The 21,885-nt window shown below is 41.5% G+C and overlaps 1 protein-coding gene and 1 long non-coding RNA gene across 3 annotated transcripts in view; one reads left to right on the top strand and one right to left on the bottom strand.

The window, feature by feature from the left end:
• Positions 1–991: 991 nt before the first annotated feature.
• On the top strand, positions 992–21,649 carry LOC117251764 (protocadherin-17-like). 2 transcript variants are annotated; one of them, XM_078174527.1, is made up of 4 exons: positions 992–4,443; positions 5,811–5,869; positions 6,022–6,191; positions 20,063–21,649. In XM_078174527.1, exons 1-4 carry the CDS (start codon positions 2,170–2,172, stop codon positions 20,638–20,640), a joined length of 3,081 nt encoding a protein of 1,026 aa, XP_078030653.1. In that variant the 5' UTR covers positions 992–2,169; the 3' UTR covers positions 20,641–21,649. The 2 variants fall into 2 exon arrangements, with proteins under 2 accessions (XP_078030653.1, XP_033474185.2); XM_033618294.2 differs by having other exon boundaries at positions 995–4,638.
• LOC144466865 (uncharacterized) overlaps positions 15,569–21,885 on the bottom strand; it is a 70,033-nt gene continuing 63,716 nt past the window's right edge. Inside the window, exon 3 of the long non-coding RNA XR_013493274.1 lies at positions 15,569–18,886. This is a non-coding gene — a long non-coding RNA (uncharacterized LOC144466865). The remainder of the gene's footprint in view (positions 18,887–21,885) is intronic.

Below are 21,885 nucleotides of genomic sequence, written 5' to 3'. Positions count from 1 at the left end.
AATGGTATGGTATTGATATGGTATTAAATGACTGTGACAATGTGGACACAATTGTCAATAGCAGTCCTTTCCTGCAGGTTTTAACATAGACTGAATGATAATTAGTTTCCCTTTGTTGTCCTTATCTCTTACCTGCAGAAATGGCCAATTTATGCAGGCTGCACCCTGGCCAGGCAAAGTTGATGCTCCCCAGAGGAGGAAAGCAGCTATGCTTCAGACAATGGAAATGAACTCAGGGACAACTCAAGGTTGATTTAGATCCTGGGCAACATGGAATTAAATGAGGAACCAGGCCACACTGAGCTTGCCCTAATGTTGACACAGCTTCCTCTCAGAATTACTCTCGTAGTGTGTACCTGCATCCCCAAGGAGCCCCGCGCGTCACCGAGATCTGGTCAAGTGAGAATAAAAATGCAAATGTCATATTGTCGAAATGCTGAGTGAACTAAATGTCAGTCCATCTTTTCAATATGAGATATGAGATTGATGTGGATAGGCTATTGAAGGCAAGTGTGAAAGCTGCAGAAGGCAGGTTATACCAACAGCTGTGATATTTGAGCTGTGAAATAAGCCTTGTTTTTTCCAGAAGCATAAGTAATTCTCTTATGTCCTTTACAGAGATTATCCTGCAAAAACACTCACAGTCTGTCCTTTTATTTTATCTTGCGGCTGGATTAGTCTCAGAACTAATGATAACAATGTGCAACACAGGAGACAGGTTGTATTGTTCTCAATTATTGATAAGAATCTTCAGTTCTGAATATCCATTGATATTGAGAACACAGCTCTCTGAGGGTGGAAAAAGAAACCCAGTAAATCTTTAAAATGTTTTGTCCTCTTTAATTTTACATTTTCCACACTACATTGCCCATCTGATCCACTTCTCCCCGAGAATGACCACTCACTGCTTCCCACTACATCCCATCCAGACACATTTCGGCGATCTATTCATAATCCCTAGTTCACATCCACATGTATTAGGAGCAACATCCACCAGCACGTTTCCCCCTCTGATGCTGCTGCTCTGTGCGCGCACATCAGTAAATGAATCACGTAGCACTAGAACAGCCCTTCTTCATGCGATCTTGCCAGACCTATTGGAGAAACCCCCCCAAGGCAAGATCTGTCACTGTTCACTCATTTGCTGGAAGACGATCAGAAACTATGTTAAATGCAGCAAGAAATACACTGGAGTCTGTTATAAAGGCGTCGAGAGGATTCCGGTCAGATCTCACTGCGAAGGGAGAAGGTTTCAACAGTTGACGCGGAGAGAACTGAGCGCAGGGAAAAAGCGATTAATTTTGATTATCTCAAATCTTCCAGCACCTCTTTTTCGCGTTTTTCCACCGGCAAACGTTCACACAGGGGCAGTGCAGATGAGCATTGTCCGAATGAAGGATGCAAGAGCACTGGGTCCAATTGGACTGGATTATGGGATTACTGGACTGATTATAGGACAATCATCGGGCAAAAGTCGCAGCCGTGCTATAGATGCTCTTGAATGACGGGAACACAAAAGGTTGGACGGGATTAACAGCTCTGTATCCTGCTTTTATTCTACTTTGTGGCATGGGCAGGCTGTATATGCAACGCGAGCAGAACCCATATGCAACAGTGTGCCGCACAGGAGAAAAAGTAAATGCATTGTGAATGGTAACATCGGACAATGCTGCATTTTGAACGGGCATGTCAGTATTTGCTGTAGCCTAGGTGTAGATGTCGCATGAGGGCAATGCGCTTTTGTGAGCTACGGTCTAACCTTCACCACAGAGATTCAAACGCTTTAACCTTGGATGCAGTGGGGAATATTAATACTTTATAGTCATCGATTATTCATTAAGTCCCCCCCTGTGAGGAAAAACAAAGCATTTCACGTACACTATGTTGAATTTGATCTTTTATTCATGCATTAGGTGTCGTCGGGCGGTCATCTTTGTTTACAGAAAGAGTTCATCATAGCCGAGCGGCATGTGAAAGAGGTTAAAATAGAGATTAAAAAGGCAGTAAGGATTCACAGATCGATTTAATACCTAATTAGTGTGGGATCGGCGTAAACCACATGCCTGGTTTGGGTTTAGTCCTCTAGGTTTGCCGTAATCAACAGGTTGAAAGTCAACGAGGATTTTTTTTTTTTTTCTGTCTGCCACTACCGCATATCCAATTGAAGGGATGCGTCTCTCTGTACCCATTTTCATTCTGCTGTGGGTTAAAGCCCTGACATTGAAAAATCTCAATTATTCTGTCCCGGAGGAGCAAGGACCCGGCACTGTTATAGGTAATATAGCAAAAGATGCTGGATATGGGACCATTGAGAGGGGGAAAAAATCCAACTTCAGAGTACTGGAGAATTCTGCTCCACATCTGGTGGATGTTGACCCAGAGAGTGGACTAATCTTCACCAAACAAAGGATTGACAGAGAAACGTTATGCAGGCGCAACCCAAAGTGCCAGCTCTCCATGGAGGTGTTTGCCAACGACAAGGAGATATGCATGATCAAGATTGATATACAGGACATAAATGACAACTCGCCCAGTTTCCCCTCAGATCATGTGAATATTGATATTTCAGAGAACGCAGCTGCTGGGACACGCTTCCCTCTGACTATTGCACATGACTCAGATTCAGGGGAGAATGGGATAAAGACCTATCAGGTCACCAGAGATGATTACAATACATTTTCTTTGGATTTAAAAGTGAGGGGTGATGGGACTATATATCCAGAGCTGGTGGTTCAGAGACCTCTGGATAGGGAGGATCAGAGTCATCACACCCTCCTCCTCACTGCAATTGACGGTGGGGAGTATCCAAGATCAGGCTCCATGCAAATCAACGTCAGAGTGACTGATTCAAATGACAATAGCCCCATTTTTGAAAAATCCTCTTATGTGATTGAGATTACAGAGAATTCGCCTCCTGGAAAAGTGCTCATAGATTTGAACGCCACTGACCAAGATGAGGGAAGCAACGGGCAGGTTGTCTATTCCTTCACTGGATATGCATCTGAGAGAATCCAAGACTTGTTCTCCATTGACCCCAATACTGGCGTCATTAAGGTCCAGGGAGAAATTGACTATGAAGAGAATCCAATCATAGAGTTTGATGTACAGGCTAAGGATCTCGGGCCCAACCCGATACCAGGCCACTGTAAAATTACTGTCAAAGTGCTTGACAAAAACGACAACTCGCCAATAATAAGTTTTGTCTCTGTCCGGCAGGGAGCCATCAGTGAGGCAGCACCTCCAGAATCTGTCATAGCGCTGGTGAGAGTGACAGATAAAGACTCCGGCCGCAACGGCCAACTTCAGTGCAGGGTGCTGGGAAACGTACCCTTCAGACTGCAGGAAAACAATGATAATTTTTACACGCTGCTCACAGACAGACCCCTGGACAGGGAAATGAAAGATGAGTACAATGTGACTATAGTGGCGAGAGACAATGGGATCCCGTCTTTGAACTACACTAAGTCGTTCACTGTGAAAATTTTGGATGAGAATGACAATGCGCCACGCTTTACAAAGACAGTGTACGTGCTACAGGTGCCTGAGAACAACATCCCAGGGGAGTATTTGGGCTCCGTTCTCGCTCACGACCCAGATGTAGGTCGAAATGGAACTGTGTCGTACTCCATTCTGCCGTCACATATAGGAGACGTTTCAGTGTACACCTATGTGTCTGTTAATCCCACCAATGGAGCCATATATGCCTCACGCTCGTTCAATTACGAACAGACAAAATCCTTTGAGTTCAAAGTTCAGGCTAAAGATGGAGGATCCCCTCACATGGAGAGCACTTCTACAGTCAGGGTCAACATCCTTGACGTCAACGACAATCTCCCAGTTATCATTTTACCCCTGCTGCAAAATGATACAGCTGAAATCCCAGTGCCTAGAAATGTAGGTATTGGATACATTGTGGCTACAGTGAAAGCAGTGGACCATGACCACGGAGAGAGTGGCCATTTGACCTATGAGATCACAGAGGGAAATGACGACCACCTGTTTGAGATGGACCCAGTGGGAGGGGAGGTCCGAACTGCTCATGCTCTTTGGGAAGAGGTCGCCCCAGTGGTTGAGCTGGTGGTGAAGGTAACTGACCATGGCAAGCCCCCCTTATCTGCCGTGGCTAAGCTGATCATTAAGGCGAACACAGAAACGGCAGCAGGAGGGGGTTCCAGTGCGAGCGGGGAACAGCAGCACTGGGATGTATCCCTGCCCCTCATAGTTACCCTCTGCATTATCTCTGTCATGCTCTTAGCAGTCATGACCGCCATCGCTGTCAAGTCCAAACATCAAGATAAGGAGACTGGGAATTATAACTGCCGCATGGCTGAGTACTCCAATCCTCCAGTGGGGAAAGGCAAAAAGAAAAGGATCAACAAGAGTGACATCATGCTGGTGCAGAGTGAGATGGAGGAGAGAGATTCTGCGAGCCGGATGAATGTGGTGAGCAGTCCTTCTCTCATCACTTCACCGATATGTTTTGACTACCAGAGCCCTCTGCCACTCACACTGCCCAGGTCAGAGGTCATGTACCTGAAAACCACCCCAAACAGCTTGACAGTCCCCAGGGCAGGCTGCCACTCCAGCTTTGCCGGGCTTAGCACAGACACTCCAGCGAATAGGATGTCAGTGATACAGGTAAGGAGGATGCTGCACTGTATTCTTTATCTCCCTTTTATTCTCTCTTATCTGCACCCGCTGCTTTGCCATACAAATCTGACAAAAGAAAAGTAATCGACCGAAAAGGAGAAACTCTGTCACTGTGAGCAGACATCATTATTATCACTTCTCTTTCCCTGTTATGACAATATGAAATACGCTCTGCATGATATGGAAACTTGGTGCCGGATTTTATTCATGTGTTGTTAATGGTATTTCACTAAATATACTTTATGGTTTTCTGCATTTGAGGAATCAGAGTCATTATGGGAAATTGCTCCATTGTAAGTCCACTTTTGCAAAATGGTACAGGTGGCCTGCATAATCAGAAAGTCCTCGCAGTTAGACATGCAAACAGTGTGAGTCTTGAACAAGGCTGCTGTGACCCTGCCAGATCCACTGCTATAGAGTGAAAACAAAACCCTGCCTGAAATGTGGGATTGGACAGGTGTTTGAGCAGCTTGTCCGATCACATTACTGAACCAATGTGCACCAGACAGCTAGATGCACACAGCATAACCTTACAATCGCATTTTTCGCTCCCTGCAAATATGGGCCAGATCCACCCATCCGCATCCAAAGTTGGCACGATAAGGCCATTAATAGGGTCCAGCCTTGCCTTGTAGAGATGGCAGGGTTGTATACACGAGCCAGCTAACATGCTAATTTGACAGCATGGGCTTGTAGTGCTGTTTAGCACAGCAGAATTATCTGTTGTAAACGATGTAAATATCTAGGACAGTCTCGCAGACAGTCTCATTTGGAGATGATAACACAGATGACAAGGCCTGGCACTGTCACCAGTCACTAGGGTATGTGGGTGTGATCAACACAAACACATTATTCTCAAGATAGGAGAAAAAGGATGCTGATGACAGTGGCTAATGCTTTTCTCCTTTGCCTTGCCAAAGCTGCACATATGGTCACAATGGAAATTTGTTCTTATCATGCCGTCATCACTGGCAGGTGCTCTATGGCTTTCATTGACATCTTTCAGGTGTTCTGATAAATATTAAAAAAAATAAAAAATAAAAAATTGAATTGAAATATTTCTTTTCCTGTCTGAATGTCATGTTGCTCGGGCTATTGTCGAAAACCGTATGAAAATTTTAACATGACTAATGCAAAATATTATTTCCTTTCATTTCTAGACGGAAAATTTCCCCTCAGAGCCCAATTATGCTGGCAGCAGGCAGCCGTTTGTTCAAAGGTAAGAGCTCTATCCAAAAGCCTCCTGACCAGTGCATTTAGCTTCTTCATCTTTGTATCAAGCCAGCTGACTATGGCTATCAAATGGAAGCGCTCATGCAGAGGTAATGGTAACTTATGTTTTTTTTCCCCCCTCCTTCCATTCTGCTGCAGCTCAACATTTAAGGATGCAGAACGAGCAAGCCTCCGAGACAGTGGCCATGGTGATAGTGACCAGGCTGATAGTGACCAGGATACTAATAAAGGCTCACACTGCGACACGTCTGCTAGGGAGGCCCTCAAGATGAAAGCAACAGCAGTTAATGGCCAGCCTTTTGAGCAGGGTGAGTGGATGCACTCTCTTCCTGACATCTTGAAGATGCCTAACTGACTCTTGTATTGTTTATACTTTACGCACTGAGAACATGCTGCTCGCCGGTGTTTAAGTGGAGGTCCACGGGCCAACGCAGATAAACATTTAACACGGAAGATGTAAATTCACAGTGTTATTAGACGCAGGTAGTGCTACTTTGTATCGCTTTACATTGCAGACAGCCTGAGGTGTGGTGCAAAGATGACATGAAGGCACCAGAGTGGAAGGTAGATAGTAGTTTAAAAGGATAAAAGAGTCCATTGGCTGAAGGTAGAAAATGTTCAAACATCTTGCGTCTGATTTTGCCATCAAACAAGCTCATATGCATGGCAAAGTGTACCTCCGTCTGTGTCTCTTTTGATCACGTCATTATTTGAACACAGATTCGCCGCATGAATGTCTTGAATAACACGACAGAGACAAGAAAGCATGATAGACACTTGCAGCGCAAAATGACAGGTATTTCTGGTGCAACATGACAGAGTGTTTCCACCTTTTGCTGGGAAAGATTTTCTCAGTTATTATCGGTTTTGCCGCGGTTACACTGTTTTGAGAGGAGCTTTGCTTTGCAACTGAAAATAGAAATGTTAAATTTTATTTCGCAAATCTGAAACGATCCACACTGCCAGGAGTATAATCATAGATGATTGTCAATCTGTTGCAACCTGGCTGACCTGATAGGGACTGATATATTTAGCTGTTGCGGATATAAACTGAAAATATGAAAGCAACTCTCACTGGTGAGATAAAAGATAATGGGGGACTTGAGCGAAGTGGTGGTGTTTCTCATTTCCTTGTGTGAGCCTTGCAAGAGAATGGCTCTGGTCATCAGGTCCCTATGCAGTACTTTCCACACCATTTACATTGCTATGAACTGTTTGTTTGTGGCATGCTCAGGAGGGCAGAGATGGAAACACTCTTGTGGCTGCCAAAAGGATGTGTGAATCTCTCTCTCTCTATCTATCTCACTTGTGTGTGTTTGTGTGAGTGTGTGCAATGAGGAATTATGGCAGACCAAACTTGACTCTGTGGGAGGTGTAAATTCAATCACACTTTTTTTTTTGCAGCACATTTCTGAATCTGATTCAGCCCAAGTTCTAAGGCCAATCAAATAGACAGATATTGAAAGAGATGTTTTGTACATGCAAGACTGAATATTTACATGTGCGGCGCTGACGCCCGCTTGACGGGAATGTCAGTTAATTTATAGACCTGCATTTGTTAGATAAGAGAAATGCAAAGAAGTGGGGCATTGCTTTTAATATTAATAGGTTTTGCTAATGCCTTCCGTGTTTGCATGTGGGGAATGTAGTTAAAAAAAAAACAACAAAACTAATGGTTAGATTAAATGGTGTTCTCTCTCTCGGGGGTTGGTCAGTTGAACATTAAATGGTGTCACTGTCTGCTGAGTACAAGATGGAAGATCTGCATTACGCATAATGCCTTAGACCTGATCACTAAAAACATCACCCTCCAACCCACACACTCCTTCTGCCTCTCGCTCACACACACACACACGCACACAGGTACATTTATTGAACAACAAAGTCACTGTTTTGCAGATTCTGACAAGATAGCACTATTATCCAAAATGGAGACACCACAGAATTTTAGTTCCAAATGCACCAACACAAAAGCTTGTGGGTTAAGTAGTATTGCTTTTATGTCTTTACCTTTACCATCCCTCTAGTCTCCTGGCTGCTTTGATACAGGTAATATATGCACCTGTGCAGCTTCCACTATCATGCACTCTGAATATTTATTCACTCTCACAGACACCAGATGCACAGTGGGTATGTTGCTAGGCTTTCTCTGATTCTATTTATAATGGGCAGGCAGTTTCTTTGTTTTTGAGAACATGGTATTGTTCCTCTCACAGTTGCCCATAAGATCACAGCTATTCTGTCACTTTGTCATGATTCTATTATGCGGCTATGTTAATGCAGTGGACTATATAAAGCCATTGTATAACTCATGTCATTTTGGAGCTATTATTTAACACGTTTTTATTCAGTTATGAAATGGAAAAATGGAAAGCCAATGCCAGGCGCGATAGATGAAAGCACCCTCACTTCCTCATCCTTTTCCGTCTGCAATATTGTTTTTAAATAATAGAAATGATAAAGCTACTAACAGTGCTGTGATACATGTATTTGTTCCATATTGGTAGATGTATTTAATGGCTTTTTTTGATATACTGTGTTAAAGGGAAACTAAAGCGTGCGATTATGACAGGGAAAGATAAATCTCTTGTAAGCATTAAGAATTAAATGTTATGTAAACATGCAGACATGTTCCTTAAATTGCTCCCGGTTGTACAGCGAGACAAATAGCACAATGACAAGAATACCTTACTGTGGTTTTTTTTTTTTTTTTTTTTCATAACCTTCTAAGCACATACATCTCTTTGCATCAGCATCATCTGCTAGCTCCTCTGCAGTGGTGATAGGTACCATGAAAATGAATTCAGCATCTCCCTGCATCTCCCTGCTTATGCTCATTGTTCCGGCCTCGTGTATCCGTGCCTAAAAAATACTTTTCTCTATGGCGCTAGTACAAAAAAAAAAAAAAAAAAAAAGACAGAAACACAAAATCATGGGGCACAGAGCTGTAATCTGGGGTGTACCTAGTTGCTTCAAAGCGTAGCAGCGATAATATGCAGGATCTGTGTTGCGGTTTTCCCAAATCAAAGCCATCATTTAGTTCTTCCTTTTGATGTAAAATGCATTTTGAACCCAAATGCGTATTTTCTCTTGATCTTAGTCCTGACAGAGATAGCACCAGAATGCTCTATGCTAAGAATGCAACAATGTAAGTTCACATAATATGTAACATGACAGAGGGGGAAAAATCACAGTGTGCAGCCTTGAAATTAGACTTATTGCAAAAAGCTGCAGTTAAAAATGGCACGTACAAATGTGTAGTCATGTGTAAATAGGTGCAGTATGGTTTGTTGCACCATAAACTCAGCACTGAAGTTAGTAGCCAAGCAAATTCTTAAAGAGAAACTTTGCTACTACTACTTTAATACAGACTTTAACTGTAAACATAATGGTTAGCTAGCACCTCAGCTGCTCGATATACATTTTAAAAAGCACAGTAGATCTAATTGTGATCTAATTTGTTTTCAACCCTTTAATCAACTTCATTTATACCTCCAGAAGTTATCCATATAGGGATGGCCAGATGGTGCCACTGAAAATCTCAGGGTGGCACACCAAAACCAAAAGCCATAACTGAATTTATATAGACTAATTGAGAACTATGTATATAACAATATAAGAGCTAGAAAATCGCATAGTGATATACCTTGGTTTCTTATTTTACAGTTGACGTTAGTAATAATCTGATGTGTATAGACCAGTCGTGTCCAAAGTCCGGCTCAGGAGCCAACTGTGGCCTGCAGACCAGTTTTAAACAGCCCTTGGCTTGTCTTTCAAAATAATATATGAATAACACGATATTCTTTAATCAAGCAAGGTCACTTTGCATTTCTTTTTTTCATTCACCTCACAATGGCAGGACTATGATACAGTTTGTAGACATACACTAAGTAGGGACTACGCAGGTAGAACTAATGTGTTTTCATAGACAGATGGTAAACAAGCAAACGAATAATTACCTAACACAAGATATTTCGTGTAAGATAGCAGACATGGTCGCAGCAAAAAAGCGTAATGCCAAGGGTGATGGCTGCCACTTTCAAAAGAGGTGTAAAGTTGACTACTTTTTCACTCAAAGATGAGTTATTAATTGCAGTTGTTAATTGCAAGGAAAATGATAACTGTTTCTTGGTGGCGAAGTCCACCTTCTACAGTGGAACAATGGACAAAGAGACTAAGGGCCCGTCCCAATACCCCCCCTTGGCCCTACCCCTACATTTGTGCGTTCCTGCGAGGGGTAGGGGTGTCCTTTTTGGGTGTAGGGGTAGTGGGTATGAAACTAGCCCTTCGGAGCGAAGGATTTCAGATGCTGACTTGCCAGCGAGGGGCAGACATTGCCATGGCTACCACAGAGCAAGAAAAAAGTTCATACACGTTACCGTCGTCAGGTGCCTTGTTAGCTAGCTAGCTAGCTAGCTCGCACTATCTGGTGTCTGTCATCTGTCCTGTTCTGCAAAATTGTCGGACTTTTCACATTACGGTAACACGCCAGCTAGTATAACTATGCTGCCTTGTAATGTTAGCTGGTTAGCTAGCTAGCAGAAGTCCCCTGTCGTCTGTCGTTCATCAAACAAAGCATGATGAATGCGGCAAACGGGATCGGTAGGATGAGTGAGACTCCATTGTAGATGCCGGTTGGAAATGTACATGGCTCACGGCTTCCTGTTTAAATAGTTACGTATGTGTGAACGTAACTGACGCGGTGACGTAGTGAGTGGTGTCACAATTCCTAGGGAAAGATTTCAACCCCTACCCCTCGTTGCTTCATTTCGAGGGCCAGGGGGTAGTGGGCAAGGGCTAGGAGTAGTGGACAAGGGGGGGTATTGGGATTGGGCCTAAGACAGGTGTACATAATGGAAGAACTAACTGCACAATTGCAAATGAAAAAAGACATTTTTGTACAGAGATGGACATGGAGTTTTATTGTCAAGGAATGTCCAAGATTGTATGGGATTAATGTACAACCTTGATACTAAATGAAATTAGTTTAAAAAAAAAAAAGAAAAAAAGAAAATGGCCATGCCAGTTGTTCCCTTGCCAAAAGTTAGCCTATAAATTTGGAGCGTTGTTTAGCCCGCTTCCTAACAAGCCATGTTGACAAGGTACCAATGGATGCCTTATGTTGTCAAAGATAGTACTACTTTAGCACTCATTTAAAAGAAAGAGCTGAACAGCCTCTGAAACACAGTAATGTCAGCCTCCAATTAAGCAGGGCAGGCATGGTCCTTAGGGGGCACCATTTCTTAAAAATGAGACATTTTCACATGATTTCCTTTCAATCTCTTTTATTTAACCAGATAAAGGTCTCATTGAGATTAAAATCTTTAAGAGAGAGCCGGCCAAGAGGGCAGCATAAAAACACCATTACAACAATAAATACAAACAACATAAACGGACTGTCACACACTGCAAGAGAGGATGCACAAAGAGTACGCACTATCCAGTTAAGATGCAATCGAAGAGTAGAATCAGTCTTCAGTTCAGGTGTTTAAACAGTTATGATTTTCCAAAACTATCCAAAACTAGAGGGGCATTCAGAGAGTGCAGACATTCACCAAGGCCAAATGCTCTATCTCACAATACTTACGAGAGTGAAAAATAATTTGTGTATGCACATTGTGATTCGGATCTGCTCCAAAATGTAATGGGCTCTTCCTTGGCCCACGGTTCATTCTTCCAGTAAGTTTCAAGAAAATCAGGCCAGTTGTTTTTTTTTTACGTAATCCTGCTGTCAAACAGACACGCTAACAGACAAATGCACACACGGCTCCGAAACCATGACCTCCTTGGCTGAGGTAATAAAGTACAAGCTGTAAAAGTAAACACATTGACTAAGAGTGCTATTTTCCAGATCCTTGAAATTTACTTTAATTCACCAGCAGTAATTTTACCACTTTGATCTGAATAAATAAGCATAATTAATATGTTATTTAATATTTATTTAAGCAGGATCCTAATAAAGGCTGTTTCAAGGTTTATAATGTTATGTTAAATAAGCATCTGTTGTGTTTTTGGTCAAAGCAGACTTAACTGATTTTAGTGCGTGACAAGTAAAGTTTATTTTTCATGTGAGTAGTTTTTATGTAAACCAAAGAAGGTGAATGGTGTGCACAGACACAGGGGGGAAAGTACAGAACAAAAACAGCATACATAAGGGAGAGGTTTTCTGAACAGTGGAAAAATTGCAATCTCTCAAAAATTGATGCAATGTTTTGACCTGCAAAGTGTTTCTCAGGTTAATGCAACTCCCTGAAAACTTGGTGTTTCACCCAGATGGGCGTGGCTTTGCAGGATGCAGCAGTGCACGCTTCAGCAAGCTCCATGACCCTCTCAGCAGCCTGTGCTCTGACTGCTGCACGTTTTTACTTTACACAGCACGATATGCCCTGCGTGCGCCTTTGAAAGGATGCAGAACAAAAATCCTGGATTATTTTGGTTTGACTAAAATGAGGACTGAGTGGCAAACTAGACTGAATAATACATGCTGTAAGTATGAAGGTACACAGAATACTCTTCATATTTTCCTATAAGTTGAATCACACCATGGAAAACTGATGTCTGCCTTGTAAGCCTATTTGGGCTGGACGTGACGGCAGATACTACATTGATACCAGAATACAGACCCCTTATCTAGGTAGATTTTTGTTGTTGGATATATAATTTAGTTCATCTTAATGTCAGTATATTTAGCTGTACATATTTCCTGTATAATGTGATGATGGTCAATTTGAGACTTAATTAGCAGTCAGGTAGGAGTAATTTGAAAATCTGCAGGGGAGTCTGGTCATTTTTGCAGCTGTGCAGCAGTACAAGGAGCAAAAGTGTAAGTGGATCCTCATAAATCAGTGATTACAAAAAATGAAAAATCAACTCTATTTGAAGTTACAGTTAAGTGTAAGGTCCTCTGGGGGTTTAAGGCAACAGTTTGTCTAATAAACAACATTTGAGATTATATTTTTGCTAGCTTATCCAAAAATAGATGAGATGAACCAATGCGAGCCGCCAACATTGTACATCATGTGCACAACAGTGTTTGACGAGGGCGTAAGCCACGGCCCCCGGGTGAAATACCAGATTTTTAGGTTGCCTTTGTTTGGTTATTTTGGCTTAAAAGACCTGTTTTCACCAAACACTTTTGGTATGGTACCTTTGGAACCAAAAGTAACCCTTCAGACATGGTACCCAGACCCTAGGTTCGCTTAGCATTTCCACCGCAAACAGTACTTTCATGTGGGTGAGGTTGTTGTCACTCACTGCTCCATCCAGCACTCACTGTATTTCCTCCTTTATCAGTCTGCACCTCGTTTATCATCGACAGAATGACGCTGCACACTGACATTTTCAGAACAAAATAGAAAGGCTGCAATGAGAGTCTCTCTCCATGGAATATTTAGTGAATAGTGGGTTTGTGCATTTTGTCCTTCTCAGGCAAACTCAGGGGCTTAGTGTTGCTGCAGCCCACAGGAACTACGATCCACAACGCTTTTTTTTTTCTACGAGTGAGGATTAGAGTATATGCAGTTAAGATAATCCAGTCGAAATTAATATATATATGTATATATATATATACATATATATATATAATTAAACGTTTGAAGATCCACTCGTTACTAAAAGTCTGTGTCATCCAAGAGAGACAATAAAAACTAAAGTAATGCTCAATGTTGTCACATTAAAATTTAAGGTGTGTTGATGGATTCACATCGTCAACTCATGCATTGAGTAACATTACAGGTAAACGTTCCACCTTAGTTGCCGGCTGTCGGCCTGGTGAATTCAATTTTTTTTTCTCTGACTGCAGCTGCTGCAAGAGGCAGCAAAACATCCTTTCATTTTATATTTACAGTAATAAAACCCTCCACAGTATGAACAGTGGTTAAATGAGCCTCAAAACCAGCCACAACTTAGCCCTGAGCAGAGAGACCTTCTGCTATTGACCAATCAACAGACTGCAGTGTTCACAGCTCCACCTTTTAGTACCAGATCTGTGTGCTAGGTACCCCAACAGAGGGGGGACCAAAAATGGGGACGGTACAGAACAGTTCCAGTGGTACCATCCACAACTTTTCACAGTGGAAACGGGAAAAAAGCGAACCGAACTAAACCGTATCATACTGCTAGGTGTAAATGGGGCTTTGCTGTCTCTACTGCCACAAAAGATACACATGCTCACACGCAAACAACCCAACCTTGTAGCTGTTAATACATACTTTATTTATTTAACTCACTATAATATTGAACGATAAACAAAGAGGCTGTATTGCTTGTCCTCGTCAACTGTGGGCATCTTTCTGTCTGACCACTGCAGCATGATGTCAAATTTCCCTTAAATGTAATTCTGGCTCAACTTTTCACCATAGTCTTTTTTTTTTCTGGCATCTCCTGCTTCCCCCAGCATGACAACCTAAACATACTAATCACATTCAAATGAATGGGAGGAGTGGTATTTTCACAGCAACGCCTGATTTGGTGTGCATGCACCCTCACGGAGTCCCTCAGGAAAAAGCCCCACCTACAATTAGATCCTATGACACAAAGAGACACCCATTATCCCAAAGCAATTTACTACGCACATAAAAACACATAATGCAATAAAGAAATGAATGCGGGACATAAAGGAGGTATGTGATACATATTTCTTGGCAGGAAATGTCGAAAAGCCTTTTCCTTTAACATTCTTGATGTAAGCATTCTTTATTAAATCTCTAAAACAGTTAGGGTGCAAAATTAACAGCCCCATTTAGCATGTTAAATCTCTGTCCAGTCATCGAATAATTAACTGCTCCATTTTGTCCTATGGCTGGAAGTGTGTGCGTGGGTGTTCATGGACTTGAGCAGCAGTATGTGATAGTGGTGGCACTTTGCAAATGAGCTCGCTTTGCATGTGTGGCACATGGTGCTGGTTTTCCCATCTCTTGAGGGACTTGTAGAGACAGAGACTGTATCCTTTTTTTTTTTTATTATTTTGTTAGAACTTCCTCCAGCAAACTGGCCGAGGCTGGTTGTGCGAGGAAGGTACTGTTGCCTTTGAACAAGAGGAGCTCCCCACCTCTTCTAGGAAGACTCTCGTCATGTGGAGCGTTCCCTCGTTCCAGGCTGATATTCTCGTCCTCATCAGGGTTAGGGAAATGAGATCAAGTACCTCATTCACAGCTAGTCACTTGTTCATTGTCTTTGATATCACAGAATGGCATGTGAGCAAGATAGAGACGCCTTATTTATAGACCAAAGCTGAGCTGATCAGTGGAGTATCAGACCATGTTGTGATTGGATGAAATATTGTGATTATTCCTATGAAAAAAAACACAGGTTTAATGTTTTGGTCGGAATTTTTGGAAACAGATTTATGAGAGAGAGAGAAGGGATATTAAGTGTCAACGTGTGACTGCATCTGTAGATGTGAGAACTTTTTCTATTTCTTGTCATAATATTTTACTAAGAACATTTGGTTCCTGCGGGGAGAGACATCGACATTGAGTGGGAGATGTTGCAGATGTGGTGCATGTTATCTTGTGTGAGTTTCACTGGATCATTCATTCATTTCTTAGAGTTGCAGTCTGACAAGAATCACAGTGTTGAAACCCCTAAATAAATAGTCAAATTCTGATCAATTCAGCGACCATTATTTCAATTTCGTTTGCATATCCAGCATAAAGGATGACATTACAACTTCATGGCAATCACAGCAAAGAAGACACATTTATTAGAGTAAAGCTGAATCAGTCATCAGAACAACAAGAAGATTAAATTTCTACTTTTACAAATGAAATTCTGCTCCCATGTATAACAAATGAAGGTAAACTGTCATTTACTACCAATTTACAAAGACACATTTGACATTTTGCTTCATGACTCCACATGCAAAATACCTCCATGCATCATTGTCAAATTAATTTGATAGCATAGTGTAATGGCTACAGAAAATAACGTGACACCTTCTTCATCATAGCACCGTGGAAATTGGCTCATTCTGCGCGTTGCTCTCTGTGTGCTTATTTCATGTCTACCAGGGTTAGATGTGGTGTGAAATGTAAAAGACTGAGTTACGGCACAAAGACAGAGCTTCACCCATTGCTCCAGTTTTTACCACTGACACTAATACACAGTCAGTCGCACATGTTGTTCAGCCCCGTGGCGTTTGGCTTGGTGTTCACCATCAACTCATGCAGCTGAAGTCGACTACAGAAGGACCAGGGAACAACTCCAATCAACAAAAAGTTGTTAAGGAGAAAAGATTGCATGTTTTCTTTGCATCAAGTAACAGAAATGACCAACACTTCAATTTTAAATTCTACTACTAGTAGTGTTAGTCTAGTGATGAGTCAGTACAATGTGGGCTATATTTAAGGCTTATTGCACCCAGTACTGTAATAACTTCCTGAAAATGTGAATTAAAAAACCTGCGCTAAACTTGATTGAAAATGTAATAAAACCCAATTATAGGTGTAGATTTCAGGCGTGACGCACGGGATATGTCTCTGTCAGTTAGTTGAAGTAGCAGAGGACTTTTTATGTTGACAAAATTAAAAACATTAACACTATAAATTCATGAACAAAAGACACAAGCTGGTGCATAAAGATTCACTAGGGGGAATTAAGTGTTTGATGCTCACAGTGCTCTGGCAGAAGACCCCCAAACCCTGTTTCATTTGTCCACTATAGACTGTATAAAAAAATGGATGTAGTTACCTTCATGTCACCTGTTGGTTTTCTGGACTCCTGCTTTGAAGCATCAAGTTTGGCATTTCAGCTGTCACCATCTTGGTTTTTGGAGACAGAATTGACAACATTTGGATGAGAGGGTGGAGCTGTGTGAACGAGACGTGGATCTGACTCATAGACTGTAGCCATGTCTCGCAAACAGCCTTTCCCTTAAGTGAACCCTTAAATATATGTAACTTTAAGCCTTGATAAAATGTTAATGGGTGAGTTATAAAAAAAATTAGCTATAGAGACCGAAATCGTTTTTTGTACCAGGCTTTAAACGTGTTTATTTCTGCTATAAAGCAGGGCAATTTAACATGGGGGTCTATGAGGATTGACTCGCTTCTGGAGCCAGCCTCAAGTGGCCTTTCAGAGAACTGCAGTATTTGGCACTTCCACATCGGCTTCATTTTTCAGCCCCAGAGGTTGCTGCTTTGTGTGCCGACAAGTGTTGAAACAAAGCCTACCCCACTGAACTCAGAAACTGAACAAGAATTTGATCAAATTTCCCGATAGATATTATAATAACTTTAAAAAAGAACTGTACCGTAAACTAAAGCGACATCATATATCTAACCCTAACCCAAAATATGAAAGCTGTACTGGTGTAACGAGGGGTCGCCATCACTAGGTTTCTCGTTAATAGTAAGTAAATACATTTGTAAAGTACAACCAAACTCTTCTCTACCCACTTCCTCATTTGTATAAGATATTAAGATATTTATTAGTATTAATTAAGCTGTTTGGATGTGTAAACTCCCTTCTGCCCACAAAGAAATTTCATAAGATCAAGTGAGACAAAAGAGACACTTCATCCAATAAGAAGTCCAAAAAGAAAATTTCATTGACATTGAATCAGCTGTTTTCCTTGACTGCTCCCTTGCATAATAGAATGGTGCAGGAATGAATCCTAAAACCCACAAGTGATTCAGCGTTTCAGCATTCTGGCTTCCCTCGTCATGAAATCAGTGGGAGTTTTGAATGGGATTTTGGTTACATGTCTGAAATAAGGTCTGTGGTTAACACAAGCTTATGAGACATCTATGTTTTGTTCTCCAAAATAAAATACATAATACCCCACAGCCAACAGCAAAGGCTTCTTTCGATGGTGTCTAATCTGTGATCCACTCTGGTATAATGCACAATGACCAATCAGCATGGGGGAGTATGGGCAGGTTCAATTCCAATTGGTCTGGCCACAAGGTCCAGTTTTCTCCTTAATCATAAGGTCAAGGTCCACACAGTTGAACAAACTCAGTGTCATACTTGTGTTAGGCCATGTTGTTGAGCTAGGTTGCTGTCTCTGTCAAGTAGCTGTATGTCAGTCACTCACTCTACAGCAGGAAACAGCACTTAAAAAATGCAGCTCTGTGCTGGAAATTCAGTACTTAAAAATAAAGAATTTTTTTTTTCAAATTCGACATATAAGTCCATTCAGATTGGACCAGCGACCCATTTTTGAACCGGGACCTACCAGTTGGGAACCACTGGTTTAATGTATTTTTTCCTGATAACAGCATCCCACTTAACATCTGTTGCAAATTTCAAATTCTACATAAAGCCTTGGGTTTACATTTCTAAACACAAATTCAGTGTCAGATGTTTGTGTTTTCAGTACACGACACAGTATGATCATTTTTTTTACACTTGCACACTTTACACTATCTGCCAAGTTATTACATTATTGGGTTTTATTACATTTTTGTCTAGGTTAAAGGTCCAGTGTGTGATATAGTGACATCTAGTGGTGAGTGTGCAGAACTGAAATGTCTTCTGTGAATTGCCCTATCTTGAGGCAGGGTTTGAATTGTCCATTCTTGGTTACTGTAGAACAACATGGCAGACTCCTTGGAAGAGGACCCACTCATTTTGTAAATATAAACAGCTCATTCTAAGGTAATAAAAACGTAACAATTTCTATTTTCAGGTGATTATAAACTAGTGAAAACATAGTGAATATTATATATAATTTCTGCCGATAGATGCCCCTAAATCCTACACACTGGACCTTTAAATATCATCACATTTTCAGGCAACATTACATTTTTAGTTAATTATTTCTAGTCAGGTGCTACAAAGCTTATTTTGCATTTTTGGCAATGTGCACCGAGCATATCCAGAGAGGCATTTTACCAGCAAGGACCACACCATCAACAAGATGTGTTTAATTAAAGACAAACATGACTGATGTGCGAGGTCCGGACTGCTTGTAGCTCATCCACTTTGCTGAATACTTTGTGGGATAGCTTGGACAGGAAATTTCTGTATAGCACCGGGCACGACGAACCCCCTCAGCACTCTATGTAGAGGACAGGAAGAGCGAGAGAGAGAGAGAGAGAGAGAGAGAGAGAGAGAGAGAAAGGAGGAGTGTGTAAGGCAGGTATTAATTCAGGAAGTGACACGGTTAAGGTGTGGTCCTCCTCCCAAATTCTGCTAGAATCAAATTCAGATCCATTCATATTGCTTTCTACACATCTAAAAGTAGTGTTTCCTGCTGCAAGAGGAAACTGTTGACCACTGTTCTTAGTAAACAAGGTCCTCTTGTGGCAAGGACAGGTCACAATTTAGGTTCATTAATAAGAAGTGAAATTAAAAATGGGCAGGAAATGCAAATGGGCTGCTGAGAATGCACCAGAGTCCCTCAAAGTAATTAGAAAAATTACCAAAGGTCAAACTAATGAGTGTTTGTGCTACAAATGGAATCTCAAGATCCTATTCACCTTGAATTTCTTATTTCAGTCATTGATCTGATTTTCACCCAATTTCAGACTGCCCAAAATTAACACTGATGAATTCTGTACTATCACCCATCTGTCATCTCGGTTTTGAAAAACACAAAAATTAAAATAATGAGCCCTCACAATATTCCAACTAACAGCATTCTAACTAGGGAGTTTGCACTTTCTGATCAGAAATGGTGAATATCACTGCTCATGCAAATTCCACTGTTGTTTTTTTTTCCCGTGTTTCAACACAAACTGCTTCTGCTGCTGGAAATGTAAATGAACAGCACATCACTTCCTCTGCACCAGATGATATTTTCCAGGAAACACCTACACAGGTCGTTGAGAATAGCAGAGGGAAAAGGTTTCTTGGATAGGTTGAATTACTCATTTGCTACATTGACCAGCCTGACGTATACATGATGTTATCACTTTAAAGTTGCATTGCGACTGATGTCCAGAACAGAAAAGTGTGTACTTTAATAAATTAACACAAGATTGCTAAATTTGAGCCCATAGCTGCTGCAACAAGCTGCTGGTTCTTATTTTATGCTGGAAAAAAATCCAGCGATGCATACTAAATAACAGAGATAGTACTGTTTGTAGGATTCTATGAATAGTAGTGGACTTAGTGTTTGTTGGAGAGTTTTATTATTGTTGCTCATCCCTCAAAATGTCATCTGCATTTCCTCCTAGGTTGTTTATTCTTACCCCAGCAGGGTCCAATAACAAATGTTTAACTGTTTTTGCAGAGCAAGACAAATCAGTCCACTGCACCGATGAATGTCGTGCACTGGGACATTCTGACAGATGCTGGATGCCAAAGTTACGGGTAGGAAGCCAAGCAGACAGCGCCGATAATCGCACCAACCTTTTCATCCCTGTGGGAATGGATGCCATGGTAGAGACAGAGATTTATGACACCATCAGCTGCAGCAGCAGAAAAACCCTCAGCACGTTTGGAAAGGAACAGCGGGACAGCACAATCCTTGTGGCCAATGTCAAATCTTACTTAAAATCGCAGCGTGCACTAAGCCCACCGCTCCAGGAGAGTCCATCTGCGTCCAGTAGTCCCACCAAGAGTAGTGTGCCCATGGACTTGGCCAACCAAGAGTCCAAAGAAGAGAGAGAGGGGGGTTCAGACAGCAGTGCCTATGGCCCTCCAGATGGCCAGTGCTCCCCACTGCACACCGAATTGGAGGAGCCCTCCTACCTGACCTGCGAGCTCAGGCCCAAGTCCCTGTCAAGCAGCCTCATTCACAGCTCTGTCATCAGCCAGGAGTGTGGGGGGTCAGAGTGTGCTCTCGACCCGCGGGACTCCGGTAACTGACAGGGCAGGTGATCCCGCTCGCTCTCACCTGCCAGGGGTGTGATGATGATATCACAGATTAATGACCAAGATGTGATTTATTTTGACCCACAAAGGTGTCCAGACACGCATTGTATAACCAAAAACCATCTGCTTTGTCTGTTTTTTGTTTTTTATTTCCCCTTTTTCTTTTCTTTTTTAGTTTGTGACTTGTTGTGTTTAGGTGAAATATGTGTCCTTGACTGCTGTGAAGGTTTGGGGAGGGGGGCGAGGGGGGGGAATCAGTGCTTACCTGACTTCAAGTGTTTCCATGGTGTACTGTACCTGTCAATTTAGATGTCTGTATTTTACACATTTCAAGCTCCAATTTTGTGAGGCTGTGGAACAAATTGCTACTGTTAAGCTATTGAGTCCTGTCTGCTTTTGTACAGTGAAGCTTCTTGTCTCCATTTAGTGTATAAGGAACATCTCTTTGAATATCACAGGCAACTGAAATACATATCAGTGACGTTAAATACAAAAAGTGAAGTGTCTTATGAACTGTTAATGGTGGTGCAACAGGGAATGTCCCTTTTCATAAAACCATTTGAGGTTCCTATAAAAACAAGTTTTTTAAGAATGTATTTGTAATTTTATTGTTGTCCTCTGCAGTTTATGTGAAAATAAGCTGAGCTTACACGTGAATGTGGGCTACTGTACTTGTTGTGTATTTTATTAAATTTGTATACACTGTGTGCATGGAAGGCAATTATTTTTGACTGGCGACAGCTTCTGAAGCTGTCATGTTTTTAGGTGAGAGAAGTGCATTTATGTCTACAAGGTGCTTAATACGTGTTCTCATGACAAAAAGCACTCTGCAAACGTGCCATCTTTAGCTATATACTGTATACCAGCACATGTTATCTAGCAGTAGTCTAGATCCTAGTTAGGGGGAACTTCAAAAAAAAAAAAAATCACAATCAACATTTTACACAGCTATTTATATTCAAAAAAGCAAATAAAAGCAGGCACTGTGTATTAGTGCACCCACTGGAATATGAGTTGACTTCCTCTGCTCACTGCTTTTATTACCAGTATGCATCATGAGGTGGAGATGAAAACAGTGCTCACGCTTTTGTACTCTGAAAGTCACTGCTGTCAGTTTATGTCTACTTGTGATTACAGGTTTATTTATGAATGTGTCTGACAATAACGAGAAATGAGTCTAGTTTAAAAAATTTAAAGTTAAAGGAACAGTTCAGAATTTTTGAAGCAGGGTTGTATGAG

This window comes from Epinephelus lanceolatus, chromosome 14, assembly GCF_041903045.1.
Source record: "Epinephelus lanceolatus isolate andai-2023 chromosome 14, ASM4190304v1, whole genome shotgun sequence".
NCBI classification, from domain to species: Eukaryota; Metazoa; Chordata; class Actinopteri; order Perciformes; family Serranidae; genus Epinephelus; species Epinephelus lanceolatus.
The sequence above is the reverse complement of the archived record's forward strand: the minus strand, read 5'-3'. Positions and strand labels throughout refer to the sequence as shown.

Bases quoted from the DNA above. Each gene is read 5' to 3' on its own strand.
- LOC117251764 (XM_033618294.2), top strand. From the start codon at position 2,170: ATGCGTCTCTCTGTACCCATTTTCATTCTGCTGTGGGTTAAAGCCCTG. The intron at 4,639-5,810 runs GTAAGGAGGATG...TTTCATTTCTAG, and splicing joins ATAGGATGTCAGTGATACAG to ACGGAAAATTTCCCCTCAGA. The intron at 6,192-20,062 runs GTGAGTGGATGC...CTGTTTTTGCAG, and splicing joins TGGCCAGCCTTTTGAGCAGG to AGCAAGACAAATCAGTCCAC.